Consider the following 24816-nt stretch of genomic DNA (forward strand, 5'->3'; position numbering starts at 1 on the left):
GTAACAAATTGATAAGGGTTGGTGACCAGTACCTGCTCCCATGGAGTGGAGAAGCATGTAATTGTTTAGCTTTTGCGGGGATGGATAGGTGCACAAAGATACAGTCTAAGTTAAACATTTCAGACCAATTAAGGGATACTAAATGGTTAATTAAAATCGTAATAATTACTACAAGAAAATATTTTCTTTACGTATGGGTGCCTCTCAAACGCATGTGCAATTTTTTGGTGCGTGTTTTTCCTTCCTCCATCGGGACATGTACGAATCATACCCTATCTCTGACAAACATCACATAACATTAAATGTACTGTACTGTCAGTCTGCCACTATTACTATTTTCATGATTACTTTCATTGTTATAATTGCACAGTACAAAATATAATTCAAACTGCAGTAACACCTGTATTACTCGACGCGGCACAATTGTGACCCTCACAGCTTGCCGTACTTTCACATGACACTTTTCGCGTGTGACTGGTTGCATTCCTGTAGTTATGTTCCTCGGGTCAAACCGTTTTTCCCCACCGATGGACTGACCATAACAAACTTGAAATTACTCGACGTGGCTGTTATAAAACTTGTCTTTTCTCGCATTCTGAGCTCATCCTTGGATTTCCAGGGCAGCGTTTTGATGATCTGACGCGAGCTGGGACAACATCGCAGTTTTGTATTTTGGTGGGGGAGACGGGAGGAGGGAGACCTGAGAGACTTGATGACAGCTTAACATCAGTTTGGACCATGGCGGAACTTATTCCGCCAGACTCCAGAGGGTAAGGCGGTCTGTTCTACCTTTCACTTTTTTGTCTCTACCTCGTGGTTACCCACGTTGCCATACATTTGGAATACTGTATATTGCTTTAATCCTCTGTAAATTAACCATCGACAATTAAGTTTAACAGTGCAGATTTTGCTATCGCAACATTATCAAAAATTCTTGTTAGAAAAAAAACAAAACCTTTCTTTTTGTTCATTACACATTTTTACCCTTGACTTTTGCAGGTGTCATTTATTTTTACTATATGATGGCTCCAAGGTGAAGGGAGAGGGAGATCCGACCAGCAAGGGGATCTGTTACTTCTATCCGGAAGAGGTTTGACTCCTGGAAAAGTCTTGCCTAATGTGGTTGAATTTGATAATATTAAGGATGATGATAACACCTGTACAATTCTTTGCTGCAGACCCCCATTGATAAGCAAGAGCTACTTTGTGGTCAACTTGCCGGGGTGGGCCGTTGCATTTCGGAGCTTTCTTCCTCCCGTGTGCGCCTTCTGAGGCTGCGTCGCCACAAATTTGCAATCCATATGAAAGAGGACTTCTTTTGGGTGAGTGTGTGTGTGATAGTTCTTAGTCTGATAGATGACCTTCTTCTTATTTTTCCACCTTCAGGCGCTGGGCTGCTCCATGGAAACTCCCACTGTTAGTGTCTGTGAGCTACTGGATAAGATAATAAACCTCTTTTGTTTCTACAATGGCTCTGTTCGACAGAGCTACCAGGTACTGTCTTCGAGTAGCCCTTTTTGTGAGCCTAACGCACACTAGAAAGTGGGTAGATTAGATTAACATGGCAGCACATTGTTTGTCTGTTTGGACAAAAAAAATACAACATTCTACATACTGGAAGCGCTTTTGACTAGAGTAACGCGATAACATGAAGTAAATAAACTGTTGCCAATAAATGTAACCAATTTCATGGCACAACTATTTATGGTTACAAACGTCTGTCTGGGCTTCTAATAGTGTTTAGGCCAGATGAGGCCACACTAATAAGTAATCAATGTGTGTGTGTGTGTCTCTATAGTTTAATAGTCAGGAAAGCTTGGCTGCTCGGTGGTCACGATACCTGTCATACTTGCTCGCTGGACCTTCTGAACTTCATCACGTCTTCAGTTCCTTGACCACTATTGAGTCGACAAATGTAAGATTCATGCATCCATTGATTTTCTATTCCAATTGTCTTTACAGTTTAAGGTGAACTGTAGACAAAAATAGACACATAACTATTCACACTCACATTCAAAATTACAGTTTAGAGCAGGGATGGTCAAGTCCAGTTCTCGAGAGCCCCTCAAGCCTGTTTTAGACGCATCCTACTGCAGTACACCTAAAACAGGCTGGATAGGGAGCTCTTTAATACCAAAGCTGGACATGCCTGAGTCTTCAATGAACCCAAATGCAAACGTTTTTGGAATGTGGGATGAGAACGCTGGAGTGCCCCAAAAATATGAAAAAAAAGAACAAATGTGCAGTGAAAGTTGAATGTTGATGCATTCGAACTGTATTGCTGCTGCAGAAACAGGATATGACTGTGTCAAAATCCTGTGTTATTGCGCAATACCAAGACACACTTCTGCATTTATCATGTCTGATACAGACTGAATTGTGCCATGCAAATGGGTTACACATGGCCACGGCACAAGCTTTTGCAAAACTGGCTCTGAGGAGCCTCACATGATATGTGGTATGTGATGATGTAATCTAAAAACATGGCACACATCTTGTACTCAATGTTGACATTATTGCCCTGCTAACTGCATGATTGTTTCACTTGAGTTTTTTTTTTTTTTTTGCTAGTGTCTGGTGATGAACAGTATTTTTAATCCTCAGGTTGACCCGCTTCTGTTGCTTAAGGCTGCCCTCATTCTTCAGGCCTGCCAGCGCTGCTGCCCCCTAGTGTTAGCAGGCTGTATTCTTTTTAGAGGAAGGTAGGCTGACTGTGGTGTGGGGTTATTTGAATAAAATCGTTTTTGCACTCCCTCACTTACAAGAAGCGGAACAGCAAAATTCACAAAGGATAATAGATCCGAATTTAGTTATCGTATTCAAGTTATCATGCAATTGCGACTCATACTAAAATTTTACCTGAAAGCTGAGCATCCCTAACTTTACTGAGTGTGTGTCTCCTCTAGATATGCTGTCCATTTTGATTTTTTGTCATAAACCTATTCTGCTATCTCTCCTCCATAGAGTGGTGAGCACACAGATGTCCCCAGATGTTACCATGAAGATTTTGGTTCATGAGAGTGAAAACTTCAAGGTGAATGAATCACTATTTCATTCGTTGACATTGCAGTGGGAGGAGTGAAATAGTGGGTAACACACCCACGTTCATTGGCTGCTATTGTTAGGATTAGGGATATTTTTTTTTATTAATCCCCCTTTAAAATATATTGAAAAATAGTCACGCAATGAATTATTTACCGCTGTCTGATTACAAAACTATCAATTTGTTGCATGTGTGCCATAATATTAGGTCATCATACACAATGTTGCCCGCAACAAAAATGAGTTTGATACCCCTGGTTTATTGTTTCTCCCGCTTTCCCTCTCTATATGAAGACTGCAGAGCAGTACAGATTGTATGATTGTTTCCGTCTAGTTGTGTTTTCTAACAAAGAAGGGGTAAACTTGTGTTTTCCATTTCTATATAGGCACATTCACCCAAATGCCTGAGTCCATCCAACTTCTTCGGTGATGCTGTCAGCTCTACTTCTGTGTTCCTCACCATGTTTGAACTTCAGTACCTGCAGTCTGCTCCTGTGGACAGAGAATCATGGTACTGTAACACACAACACATTTTAGTTGTTTTCTTTGGTAGTTCTCAAGCCGTGAGCCTTCTTCGTTTTGTTTTACGGCGAGGTGGCACCAGCTTCAATGCGCACTACTGATACCTACTGGTTGAAGTCATATGAACTGAAAAAAAGAACGAATCACTTTAGGAAGTGTTTCGTTCACTCTTGTTCACTGAAAAGATTCGTTCTTTTTTCTTTCATTCTTTCCAGGTCCCAGTTTACACCGATGAAATACACTTTGGTACGTCAGACCCTGTCAAGGACCCCATCGGATACGGCCTCTTCTGAGTCTGTACCTTCAGATCCAACTTCCACCCAAAAAGGAAATGTGAGTCCTCGTCTGTCTGCATCGGACAACTCTGATTTGGACACGGTTCCAACGCAGCATGCCACTAATCCAGTCCGATCCAGACCAAATGAAGAGGCCTCCCATGAAACTGAGGAGGAAGTTCTACAAAGTTCCACCTATGATAGTTTTCACAGCAGCGGAGGGGAAGGAGAAGACTTGGAGCACAACGCAACCTCGCACCTCAGTGGAGAGGATGGAGGCGCGTGTTGTGAGACAGTATTTGACTCTGGAGAGACAGAGCACTGCAATCAGGACTCACGCAATTGCATATTAGAAGGGCCCAACAGAGGTGCGAGTGGAACCAAGACAACGCCTGTCAACCCCGATGAAACCCCCCTGGTTCCCATGACACTGTACCTGCATAGGGTCAAGGGTCTTGTGCTGGCCCTGCTGGTGGAGCCTCACTTCTTATGTGACCAAGGTGCCATGGAGGAAGTGGTAAGGAGCAACTAATTTCAGCTGTAGTATGTCTGACACAGGGTCTTACATTAAGACTTTTTGGCCCTGTCACAAACGATACTGGCGCATATATTATATATATATAGACAAGTTTCTGTGATTATTTCATATTTAATATCTTTAGACAGTTTTAGGACGCACTAGTTAGCACATCCGCCACACAGTTCAGAGGTGCAAAGTTTGATTCTGGCTCTGGCCTTCCTCTGTAGAGTTTGCATGTTCTCCCCATGCCTGCATACATTTCCTTTCACATTCCCACAAAAATACGCATGATATTGACCCCTCCAAGTTTTACGTAGGTGTGAGTGTGAAAAAGTGATTGGCAAAATCAGAAAAGGACTGCTCTTGAGGTATCATTCAAGCCAAAATTATTTGCATAAAAGTCACTGGTGTGCGTAAAATACTATATTGTTCCATAAAAAGATTATTTTCTGCAATTTTTTTTATAATTGGTGATTTGTGGAACCAACCCATCATATTCTATTGCTGTTCACAAAAAAAATGAAATCAAGTAGAAACACATTTTTGTGTGATAATATTTTCGAATAATATTTCATTTTGGTATTTTCTGTATTTACAAAAAAAAACACTGACGTTCGAAGAATCAGTCGTAACATTCTGACACATTTTTGTGTGATAATATATCATAATAATAATATTTCATTTTGGTACTTTCTGCATTTACAAACAAACACACTGAGCCTCGCATAATCAGTTGTAACGCTCTGAATTGGCTGGCACTCAGTGTTATTTCTGATGCAAAGAGAGAGTTAAAAGATATGTTGACAGTGTTGTCAAGGTTTTTTGGCATATAAAAATCAACAACGTTCATTTCATTATCATATTTATGACATCAGTAAGCCACCATTATTGTCGGAACCTGTCACATTAAAAGTTGATGACCTCTCTGACAGAGCGAAAGATAAAGACTCTTTAATGATATGTCACATTGGAATATTTATAATCCTGGTATAATCCTTCAAATTTGAATTTAAGATTGCCGCTGGCGCTTTTGAAAAGTACGTGGGTGCTCTAACCTGCCTTTGTGATGCTAATGTATGGGCTTTGTCAGCCAGTAAGCTTTGCATTTATGGTTTGTATCCAGTATCACAGCTGCTTGGCGTCGCTAAACGGACTGGAGGCCCATCTCAGAAGCATCTCTCCAGTGGCGCCGGGCACCGCGGGACCCTACATCTTCGCCCACTTCGACTGCGCGCAGAGCACACTAACAAGTGAGGTGTCCTCATTTTCCCTTTGTAAATGTTGCTAAGAGAGCTTGTGCCCCTCAGGACTGTTATCAGCATTCTTTTGTGCGTCAGTCCAGGTGAATGTGGCACTGACACCATTATTGTGTGTCTCTGCAGCCAACCTGTCTGGGCGACCAGGGACAGCCCCCGAGCGTCCTTTTGTCAGAGCCACATCACTCCTTCACTCGCATTTCTGTAACACTGAAACTCTGCAGGAGGCTATTATCAGGTCAGTATGCCAGTGACTGTGATGGTGGTGATTTAGAGCGGTGGGGGTGGGGGCCTCTCGTGGTTCCTTTCACAGAGGGTGGGGGGCAGGGTAAGGATCTGTCATCCGCTCTATCATCACAACACAAGTTTCCCAAAGTGATGCTCATCTCTCATGTCCTTCATGCCACTGCAGGAACGCCTCTACCGCTGTGTACGGCACGCGCAACGCTGCCCACGAGACCTTTTTCCTGCAGCACGGCGTCACGCCAAGGAATTCAGGCATCCCCAACCACCAGGACAGTGCATTCTCCTTGCCCAGCAAGGCTCGGCACAGACTGCTCAAACACGGCGTTAACTTACTCTGACGTGACAGCGCAGTATTTTATTTTTATTTTAAGCCTTTTGTCTTTTAGTAAACCTGAATGTTACGTGTTTGCACAAGTGCCCACTGTATTTCTTACAACTCTCACTCATCTCATTAGACAATGCTTTGCACTGGAAATAATATTAAACATTTGCATTCTGTGAGTCACAATTTCAATTATTGTAGTTGTACTTTACATGTGGTCTATTTATGATCATGAGTTTTGATTCATCAACACCGAGCGAATTTTACACATTTTCTTGCTTTTTTGATGAGAGATCATTTACACTTGTCTCATCAATACATTGATGGCATTAATTTCTAAAATGTAATTGTTTTTGTAGAGACATTATTGGAATCAGCCACACAGCTTTTGATGGTGTTTGGTAAATTTATTGCGACTGTTGCAAAAGTAATAGCACTTAAGTAGAGCTGGTTGTGCAAAAACACACTGGGAAGTTTTGATTCAACCTTTATATTTATGTAAACAGAAAAGAGAATGTTTCCATAGTACAACGAAAACCACCTCCGCACACTAAATAGGTTCTTTAATGAACTTACTGTGATGAAAGCAGTCACGTGATGTTTCATGTTTAAGAGCATCATTTCGGCTTTTATGCCATCAAAACCCATTTGCACTGTACTGGTTGCTAATCATTCAGAGTTGCTAAAAAGTGTTAAACTAATTAACGATAGCAATCTTAGTTTTTTAAATGTATACGGTTAATTTATGTAAAGCACAAGACAGTTGTTTTTAGACCGCCACATGACACAATATACATCAAACAATTCATTTAAATTCCATGGATGGAAAATATATTGCTTTTCCAAAATTAATTTCGGTTCATGGTCCTTCAGTGGAGGTTAAGAAAAGGAGCAAGCATGCTTTGACAAAGTGGAGAAGATATGTTCTCTAAAAGTAGGAATTAAAGTAAAAAAACAAAACTCAAATCCAGAAAACGTCACCGCTGACCAACAAATATGGAGTAATTGGAATCATTAGTTAAGTAGCTGAATATGAATGGATGGGGTTGGCGCTCGTTGGGGCGCCATCATTATGCAAGCGCGTTAAAAGAAAGCAGCGGGAGTCAAGTGGGTAAGAACAAAAAAGAGGGGCAAGGATCGGGACGATCGAGGGTCAGGATTCAAATTCTAAAGTGGAAAGTTGTTCCCATTGTGAGTAGGGACATAAAGCAGGCGCCCAAGCCAGCGGAGGAGAGAAGTTGCAGTTTGGATACAGAAACATCACCATGGCCTCGGCAAGCTCCTACCCTTGGATTGCTTTGGTTCTTATCTTGATGATTACCAACGATATCGGAGTACGGGGCCGCGCACTGGACGCGCATGGAATCGTGGAAGCGTCACCGGGGATGTCAACTCGGTCCCCAAGACCATCTTTACGCACGGACCTCCTGAGGCGCTGGAGGCGAGGCGCCGCGGAGGCTCACCGGGAGCGCTGCGCGGAGCTAACGGCAGCTTGGCAGGAAAGCCCGCATCGTAGTCCCCGGCGAAATTCGACCGTGTTGCGCCTCAGTGTCAGGCCTCTGTCATCTGGAGCTTCCTGGGGCTTGGTGTTTCCAGAGAAGCCCCTCTTCAGCTTCGTGCGGCGGGTCTACCGGTGCTGTCAGGACGGATTCGACTGCAGGAACGTCAAAGGGCTTCAGGGCCGTTTAAGACGAGGTGAGACGGGATAAAAGAAACGTTTTCTCTGCCCTTAGTAAAAATTTAACTCGAAATTTAATCGCACATGCATGCAAAATTATTTCACTAATAGTTATATTATGTCAAACTCAAGGGCTGGGGGGCAGAGCCAGCCACTTTGCGGCCCACTATAGAAATCTAGATGGGCTTCATGTTTCTTTTCATGTCATTTTTCTTCATTTTTAACATATATTACAAGCATTTGTTTTTCAATTATGTATATGAAATAATACGGTGAGGTGACGTTTGTATTGTCATGAAGACGCCCCTATGGAAAACATAACGATGTGGCCTGTGACAAAATCAATTTGACACGCCATGCAATAAATCAAATACTGAATGAGTTAAACAAAGAAAAAGGCATTTATTTTGTCAATAAATATATATTTTTTCAAATTGTAGGGGAAATGGCTTGCTTAACGTAAAAAAAAAAAAAAAAAAAAAAATTAGGACTGTTGCTAATATAAATGGTTTGTGGACCACATGTGCTCCCTGGGCCATACTTTTCTCACCCCTTGTGTCAAAGTTTATTTACATTTTGTTGCAGAGCCAGGATTTATTTTCTCTGAATAATCTACTTTAGAATCGGCAGAAAGTAACGCCACCCACTTTGACATATGCTTCTTTGCAACAACTGTAGGGCCAAATAAAATGAGCAAAATGAAAAATAAAAACACTGGAGCAAACATATGAAACCCAAACAGCCATTTGAAAGAACGGCAAGTGACCTTGCAAGCTCTCATTTAGCATTTTGTCAAGTTGCTGGAAAATCTGTCTTGCAAAGGCACATTAATGGCTTGATTAATTCAGTTGTGCAGAAGAGACAATGATATCTGCATACAAATGGATGCTCAGCAGGCTTAATGTTCTCTCCGAGAGTTGTTGAGCTATCCCGCTGACAGATTAACAAAAGATTAGGGGTGAAAACATCACCTCCAGGATGTGATTCTCATCTACTGGGTTGAGAGTAATGCTGAAAAGATTTGACTGTTCCATAAAACAGTTGCGCATTTGCTCCTTGTCTTCAGGTTCGGATGTAGAGTTGCTCCTCACCAGGGAGGTCTTATCACTCAGCATAAGGAGAGCTGAGCTTCACCTCCAGTTGACAAATCCGCAACAGGTGGACATCCATCCTGTGCTTTTGTCCATGGCAAAGAGCAACCTTCCAACAAGGTAACATCTCAACCCGTATTATAATCTCCCGTTCATTGCAATGTTTTCATGGGACTTGTAACAAATGTTCTTTCCTCTTGTAGGTTTATTTCAAGATCCCACGGTACCACTGTGGACTTGCGAGTGGATCTGCTGTTCCTTTTCCAGAGTCTTCAAGAGGCAGCGGGCAGTCCCGGAGGAGCTCACCGCTTGGTGAACATGCGGAAGGTCATGCTTTCCTCCTTGCATAAAAAGCTGGCTTCAGTGGATCTCCAGGACAATGGTGGAGTCGTGTGGGGGGAGCAGGGCTTGGCCTTGGGCTGCAGTCGGGCCGGAGTCGGTGTGCTCTGCGAAAGCAGCGGGGTTGGTCTCCTACACGCACCTTTTGTGACCCTCTACTACCTATGAGGCCAAACTGACACTGAACTCAAGTACACTCCCACCTCCAAGCTCGTCAAGTTAAGACTGATCTGAAATGATGCACTTCCTAAGCAAATTTATTAACTTATAAATGTTATGGTTTGTAGAAATTATATAAATATATATAAACATTTTCATGCAGTGCCTTCTTTTTTTTTTTGTTGGTTGTTTAATTTTAATACACAGAACAGCTCAAGTCAGAAGAAAAGTCACAAAAACACGGGTACACTGCAGTGAGGCTTCAGTTATCTTTGTGCAGCTGCTTGTTCACTCTCCCGTCACCTTTTCTAGCATATGTGGCATGAGAGACATTTTCACAGCTGTTGGGGCAGAACGAGACACCTGGACAAACAAAAGCATGCTGAATTTAGCAGTGACTGCCTCCTCAGGGACTTTTTTAAAAACAACCTGGGGATTTTCAGAATTTGAAACAAGCGAGAATTATTTCCTTCTCTTTTAACTTGATGTCAAGGTGAAAAAACAGCAACGACAGTCTGATAAAATATTCGATTTATTAAAAAGAAACAGCATTGATCAGCATTTTGTCACTTTGCAGACGTAGGACACATGAGCAAGAGTAGACTTGAGCACATTTCTCAGTCCGCCTGCTGCTGCCCTTCAGGAGGCCCCCCACATGACAATTTGTTAATCCAAAACATGTTCATACATACAGTTGGATCATACACGGGCCATCTCACATGCTCACATTAAAGTTGGTGACAGACTTTTGTGCTGCCTGGACGGCGGTGGGGTTTTGCTGTGTAAATTTGTCTCTGTTTAAATTCACCTCACATTTACTGTACAGTTGATTGGAAAATAACAGACAAAGGTGGGGCGGGGCACTGGGCAAATCAAGGTACAGTATATCACAAAAGAGACAAACAAGGTCCACTTAATTACAGAGCGGTTTAAAATAATCTGATTTGAGGAGAGTGACTGAGGTTTATTTCCCTGATTTATTGAGCACTTAACTCATTCACTGCCACTGAGAGCAATGCAAGCCAAAAATCCATTTGAACTGGGCTGGCAGTGATTGAGTTAATAAGGTAAGCAAAAAAAGCAGAAAGATAGGACGCCTTAATTAAGAAGAGATTGAGAGAAGAGATTGGATGGAGTGACGCAGTGAGTCTTTGGTTCTAATGTGAAAAGACACAGAGCAGATCTTCATTCCACTCCCGTGCTTTTATGAGTGCGATCAACAAACGATACCGGGACCAATGTGTAAAAATAAAAGTGGTGTTGGACGTACATTTCACAGAAGTCTCCCACTTTCCTCATATTTACTCATGGAACAAATTGACCAAGTATAAATTAAATTCCATTAACGGATGAAGCTTCCTTCACTGCAGTCAATTTGTGTGCAATGATAACACAGCACAAGAGGGAAAAGAAGGCTAATGATGGTAAAGCACAATGTATTCAAGAATTCAAGGCAACAACAATGACACACAAGGCAGTGCAAAATGTCACACTAATAAAACATGTTTAACTACGCCAATCAAAAGACATCCTGAGGCAACATTTCAAACACCAATTCCAAATGTATCATATCTCCAGATCAGCTCCACTCGGATCTAAATTACACAAGCAAGTGGAAGAGCTCATATTTTCCTTACAAGTTAATTTATTAAATTTTGACAGACATTTCATTTGCCTGTCTATTAATCTTTTGTTGTTGTTTCATACTGTCCCAACAGCCGTTCCCCTTTTTTAAAAAAAGCCACAGGTTTCTTTAAAAGTGGAACAAATAATAAAGCCCCAGTTTCAACAAAAAAGTGAGAACCATTGAATGAAACTTTGTGATCCTGAACCATATATACACACGTGACCATAGAATGCAACATTTTCAGATGGCTATGTTCACATCTTTAAACTAAAAGTTTCAAAAAGCTAGGAAAGAAAATGGCAACACATCAACTTCTCCATATTCAGGACAAAAAAAAAAGAAAAAAAGAGAAGCAAGGGAGGACCCACAGCACATGAATTTGTAACTGGGTTGGATGCAAGAGAAACTGACAGGTTAAGACTCATTTTGGTTGAACATAAAAAAAATGTAGAAAACTTTTAGTTAAACGTTTTCAAACACAACTAAGAGTTTAGGCATGTCCGAGGGGCGAAACTAAAACAAAAATTACTCTGGTAATGAGGCCACGGGTATTAAAGATTTTTCACAGATAAAAAAGTTTGCTCAACAACCACAAACTGCAGCTGAACTAAGCATCAAAGTTCTCATTGGTATGAGGGGTAAAAAAAAACAAAAAAAAAACAGAGCAGGCCAGACATTTAGGAAAGATTTAAGACAAGAGGTTTTTAAAAGGCTGCTGGGACTTGGAGTAAACATTTGCATGGAACCAACAGTGATGTTGTGCTTTCTTCTTGTCAATGTAAGTAAGACACACTCGAGCCACTTGAGGGATGGAAGACAAGCACAATGACGACGGCCACAGGCTCCTTCTGGGAACTAAACACCACCACTTCATGTTCAACAAAGAAGTCATGACAGAAAACTACTAAATATGCAAGGGAATACAGACTCCCCTCTTGTTTTGCCACCAACTTAAGGGTGAGCTTTGACTTTGGAAGCTAGTTCAAAACAGACAATGACAATAACAGTGAAATACAAAGATGATTTCATCCTAATGTGTGGCTTTGGATCTGGTAAGATTTGGACTCTGACACAAATAATAAGATGGGGGGACGTGAGCTAAGCCCGTTGGGTCGCTGTGACCTTTTTTCTTCTGGCTCTGCAATTTATTTATGGCACCCTTAGCGCCACACATCTACTTGGAACCAGTTGACTGTGGAGTCACACATCATCACACAGGCTAAAAGATCTGCCCTCCTGTGTGGGGGTGCCTCCGGGAACCATTTTGAACAGATTAAACCTTGCAAATTTGCAGAAAATGTCTCCATGTTCCTGTGCCCATCTTATTAAATAGCTCAACTTAGAATATGCAGTCCACTGATAGTTACAGTTAGTATGTTATTCCGAGCTTTAAAGATTAAAGGACCAGGTGACGGGTTCCCACAGACCTTTTCAAATCCATTCCAACTAGCGTGACTGGGACACTCTTGAGGTCTCCATCTTATGTAAAGTTGTTTGAACATTTACACGTAGTCCATATCTTTGATAGTTATAATATCCAAGTAGACGCAGTATGCATCCTTACTAGCAATTTTTATTTCCCCACTCACAGGCATCTGTCACTTTTGGCCTATTTGTATACAGTTAAACCTTTCTAGTCAATTCGTGGTTTACTAGTAACACCCCTCCGTCCAACGAGTAGGCATGTCACACACTAGAAGCCTCCTGGACTCAAATGCCCACTAGATGAAACATGTAGTAGTCCTACTAGTTGTAGTCAAAGGCAGTAGTAGGAAAATGGTTAATTAGACTGGACTGTCTTACTAGTGAGGACAAAGAGCGTACCAGTATATGGATAATAAGACTATTGAATAAATGCTCAAACGCTTCATGTTAAGACGACGCCACGTGTACAATGAACTAAGTTGACAGAAAGGCAAGTTGCAAAAAAGATGGTGGCTGTATTCCCATAGTTCATTTTGTGGTTTATTCCATATGGAGCCTGTTCCTAATCTCATGTGTGGCCAGATGATGTGTGTCAGACTAAAGTGTTTCTTTCCCCACGCTGCGTGCAAAATTCTAAAAAGTTGGTACAGCGGCCAAAGACTTCATCCAGGATATGAAATGGATGAAGCATGTCGTTCAAAGCAGAGAGCAGAAGGTGGAAGGCAAACATTCACTCTGCTCGCCATCCTCCTGCACTTGCGGTCTTAATGTCCTCCGTGGTCTGTATTTCCTCCGAGTCGTGTGTAGGTTTGACCTCCTCAAAACCCCCGCCCTCCCCTCATAGTCTCGTGTCCGTTCAGTCGTCTCACAGCCGACAAAGGCAGAACAAAGTGGGGATGAAGACGCCGAATGCCACCAGGATGGGGAACATGAGGCTGCTGTTGTCGGCAGCGTAAGGGTTCGGCGTTCGGGGTCCCGATTGGACCCGGGGCTTGGAATCTGGTGGGAGCTTCTTCTTGCCCACGTCGTCTCCTCCATCACTGTCTTCCTCTTCTTCCTCCTCTTCGTCATGCTTTTCCAAGCCAGGGTGAGGCTGGAGTTTCGGTACATCTTTTCACAAGAAAAGGAGCGCCACAGAAAAGTGAGGTTCATTCTGTGGCAGTTTCGGGAGGAGTGAAATTTCACTTTGAGGGACGAAGTACACACGTGGGCAAAATTTTTGGTACCCCTCTAATGAAATAAATTGAGGAAAAAAAAGTTTTCACACTAAGAACATTTTCATTACAGTTGTACTGATTATTACTTGTGTCAGATTCAAGTTACCTCTGAAACCAGTGTTGGTTTTCCTCTAGAAGGGTGCCAACAATTGTCTCCGTGTGTACAATCAACAGAAAAAAAAACCCATTTAGATATGAATCCCAAGAAAACTACCTTCTGGTGTTCCCTTCATTACATAGAGCGCGCAGACCTTGGGGTTATCATAGTAGCCCTGGAATATAGAAAAAGGTCCAACATGTTTGCTCAAGAGAAATCACTTGTCAAGTAGTTTCAAATGACAGACAGCTCCACAGAAAGATGACCTTTATATGAATAAAAGATGAAACAATCAGGATTTGATAGCCTAACACCTTTAGCAATGTAATTGATGAACGGTTGACCCACACAGTGAGACTGAAGTCAATGAAGGTAATATTAAAATTTCAACAACTCCACAAGTTATCAGCGCATGGCAAGAACAGAGGCTTTACTTTATGCCGCCGTCGTGCGACCGACCGAGCTAAAACTTCTGCATTTGTTGGCCGATCACACATACCGTTTTAAACATGAAGCCTCATGCAAGCTGGACACCATTTGTCACATAAACTTAAAGGCTCTCTCTCTTGAGTGCTAAGATTAGCCGCGTATGCGTATGGGCCACAAATAAAGACATGCTTACTCGAATTGCAAGTGCGACAGATAGCAACAGCGCACTCACCATTACAGTTCTGACAATGGATCCTATTCAATGTCATAAATTATATTTTTCAAAATACACAAAGGATTAAGAACTACAGCACACTTTTTAGAAATCTCTGACATTAACACGTTTTGAGGTCATGTCTCATGTAAATGAGCCTCTGGCCACAAGCAGGCCATGAAGGTAATGTCTGTCTGAACATGTGCGCAAGGAGTTAGTTACTAAAGGTATTTTGAGTCTTGTTGAGTAGCACAAACATGAATTCCACACTAGGCCACAGCCCTTAAAAGTGAACAATAAATACATACAGTAACTACACTTTACGAAACCAATAGATTGAATAAATTCTCTCCTTTATTATTATTTTTTTTAGATGGCTGGAACCGAATAAAGCGTTTCAAGTTATTTCAAAGGGGAAAATGAAACAATGTTAAGTCACACTACCACCGCACAAACCTCATTTTCCAAGAGTGGCAGGTCACGTTAAACTTACCTTTACAAACTCCACCGTGAGCTTGCCGTTAAATGTCGACACCTCTCCTTGAACACTCAGTTTGCCGCGTCGAATGGAGAACGCCACAATTTCATCGTGTGCGGTACTGTGACCCACTCGATCAAAGATGTCCAGGTCCTTCACCACCACGTGGCCGTTTAGTCGAACGTCGAATACCTGTTAAACCGCAATGTGCATTTGGGTACATATTGTTAATAATATCGGTCAGCAGCAAATTTTAATCAGAGACAGTCTGTGTGTGCCTTGAACGTATTTAAAATGTTCTTTTTTTTTCTAGCACATCAGGATTTTTTTATATTTTCATTTTATGGTTTGATCAATAAAAGCCTGCACAATACAAATTTTACAATGCGTTGTAATTCACAGCAATGAATATAAAAATTACGACGATGAATTCAGCAGAAAAACACCAGTTGTCATTAATTGATGTATTGCCACTTGCTGTCGAGTGAAAATGACATCAGTGCGAAAGGGCTCACCGAACCAAACCCAGAAAACAGGTCAGTCTTGACTGTTGTTACCTGAGCCTGTCGACATTGTGATGTCCCCCCTTTTCAGTCGACAGCAAATGGCAATGCAAAACAAAACGGCCACCTCTGAGATGGATGTATTTATAAAAAAAAATAATAATAAAAATAAAAGGGGTCTTAATCTAGATTAAGAAAGCAATATTTAATAGAATTCTGTGTTTAGACTATTGAGGGGTTCAGGGAATATATTGGAAAGACCATTTCTGATGTTCCTTTAATTTAGAAATATCATTAAATAGATAATTCCATTTTATGATCATCATTACAAAAACCTGATGCGCTAGACAAAAAAAATGAGGGCACATTTGGAATCAGCACAAAAATGTCATTGATTTAAAGAAATAGTCATTTGTTGACCAGTGTAATGGCTTCATGGTTACCTTTTGCTGAGACTGAGCAAAGTAAACCTCTGCATACTTCATTACGAGTATATAGTCGCCTTCCTCACGTATTGGGATGTCATATCCAAAAGTGTCTTCATTGTAGCGCTCGGTCTGGTAGAGAACCTGATCCTCAGGACTGGAGCGAAGGATCGGCAGACGCATCCCATAATCAGACGCTACGAAGACAAATGAAAGCACATTTGCACGTAGAAACAATCACTCAGGGCTGCAATTCATGGAACAAGCGGACACTTTGAATCGATAGAAATGCCACTTTGCTAGTATGCTAGCCCTGACTTGACCATGTATTTGCTGTAACCGTTCTGCCTCAAATGGTGAGCTAACACATAGTTTGCGCCACATTTTGTTGCATATTTTAGGGACCGTGTTGGTGGAGGATTTACGGTATGAAGTTGATAACCGTCAAGGCTTAACTACAAACTGCAGTGTAATGAAGGATTGGCAGGCTGCCAAGGCTGCTTGTGGGGTTAGTGGGGGAGATAGCAGAAGTAGTAAACTTCTGAAGGTGATGCAGAGAAAGGTCAAGATTGCTGTCAGGTGGATTCATTCATTCTCTGTCCCCACTTCCTTATTTTTACACAAATTTAAAAGATGCCAAGTGTACAAATCTACTACGCTCTTGAACGCACAAAATCTGCCATGAGTTGGAAAACCCAGTATCTTCTTTTGGTCTGAAAAATACCAGGAAACCAGTTCCATTGGCAGCCTTATATACCCACCTGACCGTCGACGGGCTGAGAAGCAACTAGTTTTTGGTTCCTTAAAAAGTAGGTGGCCCATATAGAAAATATTGTAATTTCTACACCATTCATTTGATTTGGAGGTACATCACTTCAAATCAAAGCTGAACGGCTGCAGTTAATATATACATCTTATTTGCTGCCTTACAAATCAGTTGCGGTGGTAACTAGAGAAAAAAAATGAGAATATTTATGGCCCTGACAACCACCTTAACAGTGCAAACCAGTGGTGTTTTATTTTTACCAATATTTAACATAAACCAGTGGTGTTTTATTTTTACCAATATTTAACTTTGACTTCATTGCTTTATTTGCACTGGTTTCATTATGTTACTCTTGAGCATGTGGGTTCATCATAAATCATTTACTCACCTTTACCGAGCTTGCCTTCTAAAGGGTCCTTTTTGAAGTGAATACCGTGCACGTCGACGTGCGACTCCCCTCCGGCATTGACAGCCCAGATCACCCTTTCGGAGAGGCTGGGGCCGCCGCCGTCCGCCCAACACTGCACAAACAGCACGGACAGCACCGCGGCAACCAGCCCGGCGAAGAGCTGCGCCGTGAGCCGCTGCATCGCCACACACACTCTTCGACACAGAGACGGGCACTGTCAAGGGGCACAGTTTCATTCAATAACGTGCGAGATTAGCAAGTTATGCAAAGTGAGCTAGCAAGCTGACGTGATGACATGCAATATGATAGGAGTGAGCTAGCCAGCATGCTAGCGGTAGCAACAAAGAACTCACGACTGCAATTAGCGTCACTAAAAACAAAGATGCATACGTTCATACCTTAAGACGCACTTTATATGCAGGCCGGTATTGGGATTGCTATAGTAATTAATATAGAGCAACTGTCGCCGGTTACGCCAGCTAGCAAACGTACCTGCCTAACCAGAAATACGTGGTCTACTGGAGTGCGGCTAACATGTGTCTTACCTTCTCCTTGGAAACGTTGTCAAAGTGAATGTCTAGAACAAGTTTTGCAGTCAGACTGAATACATAGGCTGACAAATAATTTCAATGATGGCAGTGTTTGTATATTGTCAGATGGTGGAGGTCTCAAATCTGGAACCCTTGACGACTTTCATTCAAAGCGTGTACTGTGTATCTACACTTGCTCCTCGCTGCAGTGCAACGTAACACAGGGGATGAGTGACATATATTTTGACCAATCGCATCCTCCCGCATTTCATCGGCTGGCTGGCTCATCGACGTCCTTCATGGCTACGATCGAACATGAAACGCGAGGCATCTTTTCTAAATGTATACATCCTTATGCGTACTCATACGGTAAAAAATATGTTTCCCGAATGACTTCTTAAGTGGCAAAAGATCATCCAGAAATATACGCGTGGCCTTGACGTATCCACCACGCCCCCTTTTCCGATTTGGTACCTTCGTGCCGGTTGAGCTCTTGTCCAATCATGTGAGTCCAACGCAGCTCGCTACACAAGAGGGTCAGGCAAATTGGAGCGAGCAAAAGGGTAACTATGGTAACATTTGAATCAGCTCCATAGATGACAGGTCCTTCACCGGCGTTGAGTTTTATTAAACAGATCGTTGGCCGTCAACCTTATAATGAAGCAAACACAGGGCAAAGTAATGAAAGATGACTAGCTCACATCAGTGACACTGGTTTAACAGAGTTAATACTTTGTGTAAACATTTGTTACTTTCCCGGATACACCTTTCTCCAAAATGGCATCTGACCTCAAAGCAAATGTACTACATATAACTAAACAGGCAACATTTCACATTTGGGACATTTATGATGTTTATGATGAAAAAAATGTACGTATATCAAAATTTGTAGCACCTCAGGCTTAGTAATTAACCAGATTGCACCTTTGGCTGCACTTGGGACTTGGAAATTTAAGAGGAGTGTAATTTGTTTTAAAATGGATGCTTAAATCAAAATTTTGATTGGTAAACTTCATTCACGACTTCTCATGGGACCAAGGAAAAAGATGCAGGTTTCAGATGTTGGTATGACTTCAGATGAAATTTGTTGGTGGAGGTCTGCACTGTTCTTGCTGAAGATGAGTGACTAGTTAAAAGATTATTCCATTTTCAAATTAGCAAACCTATACAGCACAACTCAGTTGTGACAACTGTATGTATAATTTAAGATAAAGGAAAAGGTATTATTATATCTCACAATCACAAATGCACCCATAAAATAGGACTGCAATATAATGACATTTATTTTGCACACTGCACTTGGCAAAATATTTATTCTGTGAGCCCAAAGTTGAAATGTGCATACAGAACAGAATTCTCTCTTTGGCATGCATAGAATTTGCTTCAACAACACAGATTTGCGAGACTTTACCACGATTACAATCATATTGACATTGACATTCACTGCAAATAATACTCACACGTCATTCCAACATTATGTGAGTGAAGCTAGATTGGCAACTCAGTGACTTTGAGCCTGTGAGCATGAAAACACTGTGATGGGAAACAGTTCCAAATATACTGTGGCACATGCTGAAAACCACAGCAGAATGTAGACAGCTGGAACTTTGGTTGTCGAGATTTCAGCTTTTACAGGAAATCGATTTGAAAGTCAAGAACCGAGAGGTACTGAATGTTATATCAACTGCTTTGCGGTCTGATTGCAAGAATAACACTCATGAGAAGTAGGTAACGGTTCGTTTTTTGTACATTTCATGTGGCCGTCTGAGAGATGTTATCGCGCTAGACAGGAACAGGTACAAATGACAGCTGGTCACACACAGGTCTGATATAGATGTAGTATTGCTACAGGAGCTCCCAAGTGGGGCACCAATGTCAGAGAAAGGACATCTCAAATATACATTATTTCATTGAACAATGATCTATACATCAAGTGTGAAAACGCTTAACAGTGCACTCAGTCTTTAAGTCGTATCTACAAGCAATAATTTTCACATCCTGACTTCATCTAACCTATAGTCGAAGGCAAGATTTTGCAAGATATTTCATAATGTCCCCATGTAGGAAAGGAGACAGCAACCAACGCACACAGGACGTTAATACTTGAAAGTTAAAGTGCAAAAAGAAATGTACAATCGTCAGCTAGGCTACAGCAAGTTCTGCCTCAGTTGGACTGGAGACATTTCAGGAAGAACACTTATTGATTGAAAGCTTGATGTGACCCTTTGCTCCAGAACATCCAAGGAGTTGAAATTCCAGTGTCAGTCAAAATTTTGAATGGCTCAGAAATCTTAACAAGTTCTCTTTTCTACTTGCTCAAGTACGGCGAGGGTTGAAGCTTCACATTCAAGACGGCTCATTTAGCAATCTCAACGAGACATCATTCGGACAAACTCTGCAGAGGAGAGAGTGGAAAACTCATATTGTCAGCAGCAGTGCATCAATTGCATCATCGACTATGAATATTTCAACAAAGTGCTTTTACCTTCAAAGTCAACAAGCCCGTCCCCATTCAAATCAACCTCCCGTAGAATATCCTCCACTTCATTCAGACCCACCTGCAGAAGCAAGGCGAGCAAAATTGCACGGTGGACATCTCTAAAAAGAAGAGTCCATCTTCTTGCAGATGTGACGCAAGTATTACCTGATGGCCCAGAAGCTTACGCATTGCATCTCGCAGCTCAGATGTACTTATGGCACCGTCACCATTTGTGTCAAACTAACAGAGCGGAGAATGTAAGAGAACGCATATTTGAGCACACGCACAGACATGTACAAATGTACTGTATCAAAGAGACATTCTTACTTCTCTAAAGGCATCTTTTAATTCCTTAATTCCTATCATGTCTGCAGTTTCGGCAAGGAGTTTTGGACCCATCAATTCTACAAAATCCTCAAAATCCACATGACCGCCCACTGAAGAAAAATAACATAAAATCACTACAACTATGATTTGAGAGCAACTAAGAAATAACACTTACAGTTCATATTTATCTGCTGGCTCAATTCGATCAGCTCCATTTCAGTGGGCATGTATCCCATCGTTCTCATGCAGTTTCCAAGGTCTTTACAGCTGATAAAACCATCCTTGTCCTTGTCAAACTCTTTAAATGCATCCCGCAACTCTGTTGAGCAAAGACAAATGTGCAAAAGTGTCCAATGCTCTTATTTCACGCCTTGTTTATTTGTTCTGGGTGACTCATTGTTGAGGCAAAATCAACTTACCATCCATTTCCTCTGGACGTAGCTCTCTGTCCTAGTGAGAAAACACAATAAATCACTTGTCAGTACAAGTAACAAACAAAACATGACTGATGCAGCCGTGATCTCCATGAACCTACTGGTGGAAACATCAAACAGTAGAAACTAATTGGTCTTTTTTGCTCACTGTGCTCGTGCTAGCAAAAGAATGTGAACGTATGCTACCCCCCCCCCCCCCCCCCCCCCGCTCAATGCTTAGAATTAACGAAACCTTTAAAGGGCAGAGACGCAGGCAGACATATCCCAGAAGCTTCAGGGGTTAACAGCAGAAGGAGTGTGGAGTCTAAACACAACATTGTGTCTTGACGTCAGAGACAGAGGGAGCTGGAAACAGCTACGACGCAAGGACGCAAATCACACAAGCAGACGATTGAATATGTATTCTCAGCACTTCCTGTCACCGTGGCTGTCAGGTCATCAAACATCAGCACATTCAGTGACAGTTCTCTACTTGCTCACAAGCCAACTGTATTCACGCAGTCATGTGACAATGGAAGAGGATGTATAAACATGTCATGAAGTCACAAATTATGGCTTTGTGTTTTGTTATGTATTTGTACGGAAGCGTGCAACTGCCAGTGTGGAGTGAACAATTTTTGGACAAACAAAGTTCAAACGTACATGCAAATACATTTGAATGTAGGCTAAATGCAGCAAAAAATTTTTTTTCAGTATTGACTTGCGCATGTGCAAGTAAAAAAAACCCCCCAAAAAACAGGCCAACATTATATCAATGCATTTGAAAGTTCCATGACTAAACATTGTTTATCCATAATTGTTTTTTTTTTATTATCATGTCCACAGTGCATTATTTTTATTCTGCATTTTTTCCCATAACACCACAAATTTAGTTTCCAAACGACAGTGCCTCAAAATGCTTGCATAAACATATTGTATTGTGACATGTTCCAAGGCTCTGGCAATCAGTTTTTAGAATTAATTCATTCTCTTGGCTGGGTCTATTTGCCCTCAAAAATGGTCCATTTGATTTACATGTCATGCATCATGTTACTTGCGTCCTACCCCCCACGTGTCATCCTCTGCCCTCTGCAGGAAGATACAAGGTCACACTGACCTACAGCCGTGTGAAAGCAGCACATGCATCGAAATTGTACACGCTGCAGTGCTAGACCGCGTTACATGTCAGCCACATGGAACCAAAACACAACACTGATTTATTATGAATGTAATGATTACACAGATTAATAAAGGTGCCTGCACATGTCTTCATACCTAAATGGGAGGAAATTATAACATGGGAATGGGACTGACTTCTTAAATCAACAGTTTTTCTCTGAAACTAATAAATAAAGCATAAATAGATAGAAGCTCCGTGAGCCAGAATGAGTAAAATTACCCTCGATAGAAAAAGTGCTCAAAATGGAGCCCGCGACATTTTCAAATCACTTCTCCACATACGGACTTCCCCATAAATCATGCAGGAAGTTAAATCTGGCCACATCCACCTCAACGGTAACATTTCATCTCCCCCAGCACAATCCACTTCAAAAAGGAAGAGCACTCATTGAGAAGGTCTGTAGGAGGATATATTACATAAGAAAGGAATTTGCACAAGGATCGCCTATCGTCTGTCCAAAAACGGTAGAACTGCATTCTTTGAGCCCGCAACTCTCGTGAGGAGAAGGAGTTCGGATGATGGAAGAATGTATTCACTGATTGTGTAAATGCACATGTACATATTGACAAAACCTAAATGTGTGTGAAATCTGAAGTCACAGTTCAGTTCAAGACACTACCTGTGTGGTTAATTTGGTGCTTGGTAGTATCCTGAAGAAAAAAATTGACATTATTTACAAATACTGTAAAAGTACGAATAAAGGTCAAATCTACTAAAAGTCCGGTGACGAAGTACTCTGCGTTACTGGATTTTCAAATGTAGTACAATGAGTGATTTGGTCCAACAAATGTATGTAAACAATACTTCATTCAAGGAGGTCTTACCTGGCCAAAAAGTGAATTGAGGACAGTACGCAGGTTGACATCCGAGACAGAAGAAGCAGCGCTGGACCTCCGCGAGCGGCGAGAGGAGCTGCTGGACAGCGGCACCGGAGAGATGGCGGACGGCGAGGACCTACTGGCCTGGCCGCCACCTTTGGTCAAACTGGCCCTCTTCTGGTCCTGAGGTTCGCACAGGGGAGTTCTGTCGTCATGGCTATCCGAGGGCGAAGACATCCTCGGGAGAGGGCGTGCGCAGCAACGACGGCGATGCTGCGGCTGTGGAGGTGGCTCTGGTTCGGGGGCTCCAGTCTCAGGCGCTCGCTCCTCGCGATTGTGCTTCCTGCGGCGGTGGTGTCGGTGTGTGCCGCGTTCCTTCACGCTACGTCCGGCTTCACCATCAGGCTCTGCCGGGTCCGGGAGGTGACTGTCAGACGCGAGGGTTCGACACTTGACCCGCGTGGATTCAACTCTGTCCCGGTTGCCAGAGAGCGAAGGGTGGCACAGCGGTCTCCGGGCGCTGACGTCGCTCTCTGCCGACAAGAAAGCCTCCTCGGCGGTTCCATTGCTTTGGAGCGCAGCGGCGGGACGGTGGTGATGGTGCTGATGACTTCTCCGACTCTCTGCCGTGCGTTCGTGGACGTGCGTGGATCTTCTCGAGGACGTTTTAAGCAATGAGGTCGTGGAGTCCGATGTTGGAAAGGAGGAGCTCATTGCTGCGGATCTGCTCTGGTGTGTGTCGGTGGGTTGATTGTCGACATCACGCGTCCTTTCCTTTCCATTGTCAACCAGTTTTCTCCTGCTCGCGATATGTAGCAGCACCTGCTCGTGTATGCGTGGCACACGTGTATGGCAAGCTAACAGGTCCAGAGAGCACATGAATATTATTCACAGCACAGCCTCATAACGATCTTTTATTGTTGTCTTTGACACGATAACTTTGGTTGATTACATTGGCCAACACATTTTTTTTGTACTAATTTTGAGAATCAGAGATGCAAATTTTCTCAATATTTTTTTTGGGTGCCATTTGTGTCATCGTTTTTTCCTGTAAAAAGCTTAAGCATAATAATAATATCTTGTGTGCTTGGAAAAAAAGGTAACATTTAAACAAATCTACATCAAAATACGTTTAGAGACACACAAGCCATCTCTAATTAAATGTTGCTGTTGACCAGTGTTATTTTAGTCCCTGTAGTTGTGAGGTCGTCAAAGTGCGGCCCGAGGACCACAGATTTTCCGTTTTTAATCTGGTCCACTGAAAAAGAGACCAGCAGTGACATTTGCAACATTTAGCCAATTTCCCACCCAAAGTTTGGTTAATTCAAATGTATTTATTCATTTGTTATTTCACATTTTAACAAATAATTTCCAAATGTATAATAATTGTAATTATTAGAGAAAATAAAATAAAAAATAAATGCATGGATTATAATTTCACGATATAAAACAATTTTCCCACCATCCACTGTCCATACAATTTATTGGCACTAAGCAGTTCAGTGTACCCAGCCTTTGGGCCCAAAGACAGCAGGGAGAGGCTCGAGTAACTAGTGAGGAAAAGTGGGAAAGTGAATGGATGGATCGGTGTATTGGCAAAGTAATCATGATGACATTCATCCTAATAGATAAGAAGTAAGGATGAGTTATTATATTAAGACACATAGTATTCGTCCTAATCTATGAAAAACAAAGCATGTAAATAAAGTTCAATCCCAACATGCTTTTTCTGCTCTTCTCATTGTACACGGCTTCATACTGCCACCAAGAAGCCAACGGGTACGCAGCACAAACAAACGCGTTTACTTTTATTTGCAGTATATTACTTTATATTCTTATTTTACTTTGTTATTTATTTATTTCCGGGTAGTTCTTTCATGTTATCTTTAAACCAGCCTCCTTCCAGTTTCTTTAGGGTGTTACAACCAACAGGAAGTTGGATCAAATTGACCCATATCTCGCTGGGTCGGTCCAATTTTTAACCCAAATTGGGTTGTTGGGTTAAAAACAACCCAAAATAAATAAATAA

General features: G+C 41.9%; 4 protein-coding genes across 6 annotated transcripts; 2 read left to right on the forward strand and 2 right to left on the reverse strand.

The window, feature by feature from the left end:
- The first annotated feature begins 467 nt into the window (after positions 1-467).
- Positions 468-6362, forward strand: hps4 (HPS4 biogenesis of lysosomal organelles complex 3 subunit 2). The gene is made up of 12 exons (XM_049762796.1): positions 468-770; positions 1000-1090; positions 1179-1322; positions 1387-1494; positions 1799-1915; positions 2605-2702; positions 2965-3034; positions 3429-3553; positions 3780-4356; positions 5483-5609; positions 5742-5853; positions 6028-6362. Exons 1-12 carry the CDS (start codon positions 739-741, stop codon positions 6197-6199), a joined length of 1773 nt encoding a protein of 590 aa, XP_049618753.1. The 5' UTR covers positions 468-738; the 3' UTR covers positions 6200-6362.
- Positions 6363-7223: 861 nt separating this feature from the next.
- On the forward strand, positions 7224-9620 carry si:ch211-170d8.2 (uncharacterized protein LOC571755 homolog). Its single transcript, XM_049762798.2, has 3 exons — positions 7224-7878; positions 8928-9072; positions 9156-9620. The coding sequence occupies exons 1-3, from the start codon at positions 7449-7451 to the stop codon at positions 9457-9459; spliced, it is 879 nt and encodes a 292-aa protein (XP_049618755.1). The 5' UTR covers positions 7224-7448; the 3' UTR covers positions 9460-9620.
- Positions 9621-13222: 3602 nt separating this feature from the next.
- On the reverse strand, positions 13223-17978 carry mlec (malectin). Of its 3 annotated transcripts, none has more exons than XM_049762801.2 (6): positions 17586-17978; positions 17020-17234; positions 15884-16062; positions 14953-15129; positions 13934-13991; positions 13223-13612 (listed from the first exon to the last, which is right to left on the reverse strand). In XM_049762801.2, exons 2-6 carry the CDS (start codon positions 17219-17221, stop codon positions 13368-13370), a joined length of 861 nt encoding a protein of 286 aa, XP_049618758.1. In that variant the 5' UTR covers positions 17222-17234; positions 17586-17978; the 3' UTR covers positions 13223-13367. The 3 variants fall into 3 exon arrangements, with proteins under 3 accessions (XP_049618758.1, XP_049618756.1, XP_049618757.1); XM_049762799.2 differs by having other exon boundaries at positions 17020-17254; positions 17586-17976; XM_049762800.2 differs by lacking the exon at positions 17586-17978 and adding an exon at positions 17439-17554 and having other exon boundaries at positions 17020-17254.
- Positions 17979-18829: 851 nt separating this feature from the next.
- cabp1a (calcium binding protein 1a) lies at positions 18830-23629 on the reverse strand. The gene is made up of 7 exons (XM_049762797.1): positions 22794-23629; positions 20796-20826; positions 20552-20695; positions 20377-20486; positions 20215-20289; positions 20056-20128; positions 18830-19965 (listed from the first exon to the last, which is right to left on the reverse strand). Exons 1-7 carry the CDS (start codon positions 23499-23501, stop codon positions 19940-19942), a joined length of 1167 nt encoding a protein of 388 aa, XP_049618754.1. The 5' UTR covers positions 23502-23629; the 3' UTR covers positions 18830-19939.
- Positions 23630-24816: the final 1187 nt, after the last annotated feature.

This window comes from Syngnathus scovelli, chromosome 3, assembly GCF_024217435.2.
Source record: "Syngnathus scovelli strain Florida chromosome 3, RoL_Ssco_1.2, whole genome shotgun sequence".
In the NCBI taxonomy this organism is placed as follows: domain Eukaryota; kingdom Metazoa; phylum Chordata; class Actinopteri; order Syngnathiformes; family Syngnathidae; genus Syngnathus; species Syngnathus scovelli.

What these genes read in the sequence shown, in the direction of transcription:
- si:ch211-170d8.2 (XM_049762798.2), top strand. Translation starts at nt 7,449, where the DNA reads ATGGCCTCGGCAAGCTCCTACCCTTGGATTGCTTTGGTTCTTATCTTG. An exon ending in TCAGGGCCGTTTAAGACGAG is followed by an intron (nt 7,879 to 8,927) that starts GTGAGACGGGAT and finishes CCTTGTCTTCAG; the next exon opens with GTTCGGATGTAGAGTTGCTC. An exon ending in AAGAGCAACCTTCCAACAAG is followed by an intron (nt 9,073 to 9,155) that starts GTAACATCTCAA and finishes TTCCTCTTGTAG; the next exon opens with GTTTATTTCAAGATCCCACG.
- mlec (XM_049762801.2), bottom strand. Translation starts at nt 17,221, where the DNA reads ATGCAGCGGCTCACGGCGCAGCTCTTCGCCGGGCTGGTTGCCGCGGTG. An exon ending in AGAAGGCAAGCTCGGTAAAG is followed by an intron (nt 16,063 to 17,019) that starts GTGAGTAAATGA and finishes TTGTCTTCGTAG; the next exon opens with CGTCTGATTATGGGATGCGT. An exon ending in AATGAAGGGAACACCAGAAG is followed by an intron (nt 13,613 to 13,933) that starts GTAGTTTTCTTG and finishes TCTTGTGAAAAG; the next exon opens with ATGTACCGAAACTCCAGCCT.
- hps4 (XM_049762796.1), top strand. Translation starts at nt 739, where the DNA reads ATGGCGGAACTTATTCCGCCAGACTCCAGAGG. An exon ending in TGAAAGAGGACTTCTTTTGG is followed by an intron (nt 1,323 to 1,386) that starts GTGAGTGTGTGT and finishes TTCCACCTTCAG; the next exon opens with GCGCTGGGCTGCTCCATGGA. An exon ending in CGCGCAGAGCACACTAACAA is followed by an intron (nt 5,610 to 5,741) that starts GTGAGGTGTCCT and finishes GTGTCTCTGCAG; the next exon opens with CCAACCTGTCTGGGCGACCA.
- cabp1a (XM_049762797.1), bottom strand. Translation starts at nt 23,501, where the DNA reads ATGAGCTCCTCCTTTCCAACATCGGACTCCACGACCTCATTGCTTAAA. An exon ending in ACGTCCAGAGGAAATGGATG is followed by an intron (nt 20,696 to 20,795) that starts GTAAGTTGATTT and finishes TTTGCTCAACAG; the next exon opens with AGTTGCGGGATGCATTTAAA. An exon ending in CGGGCTTGTTGACTTTGAAG is followed by an intron (nt 19,966 to 20,055) that starts GTAAAAGCACTT and finishes TCTCCTCTGCAG; the next exon opens with AGTTTGTCCGAATGATGTCT.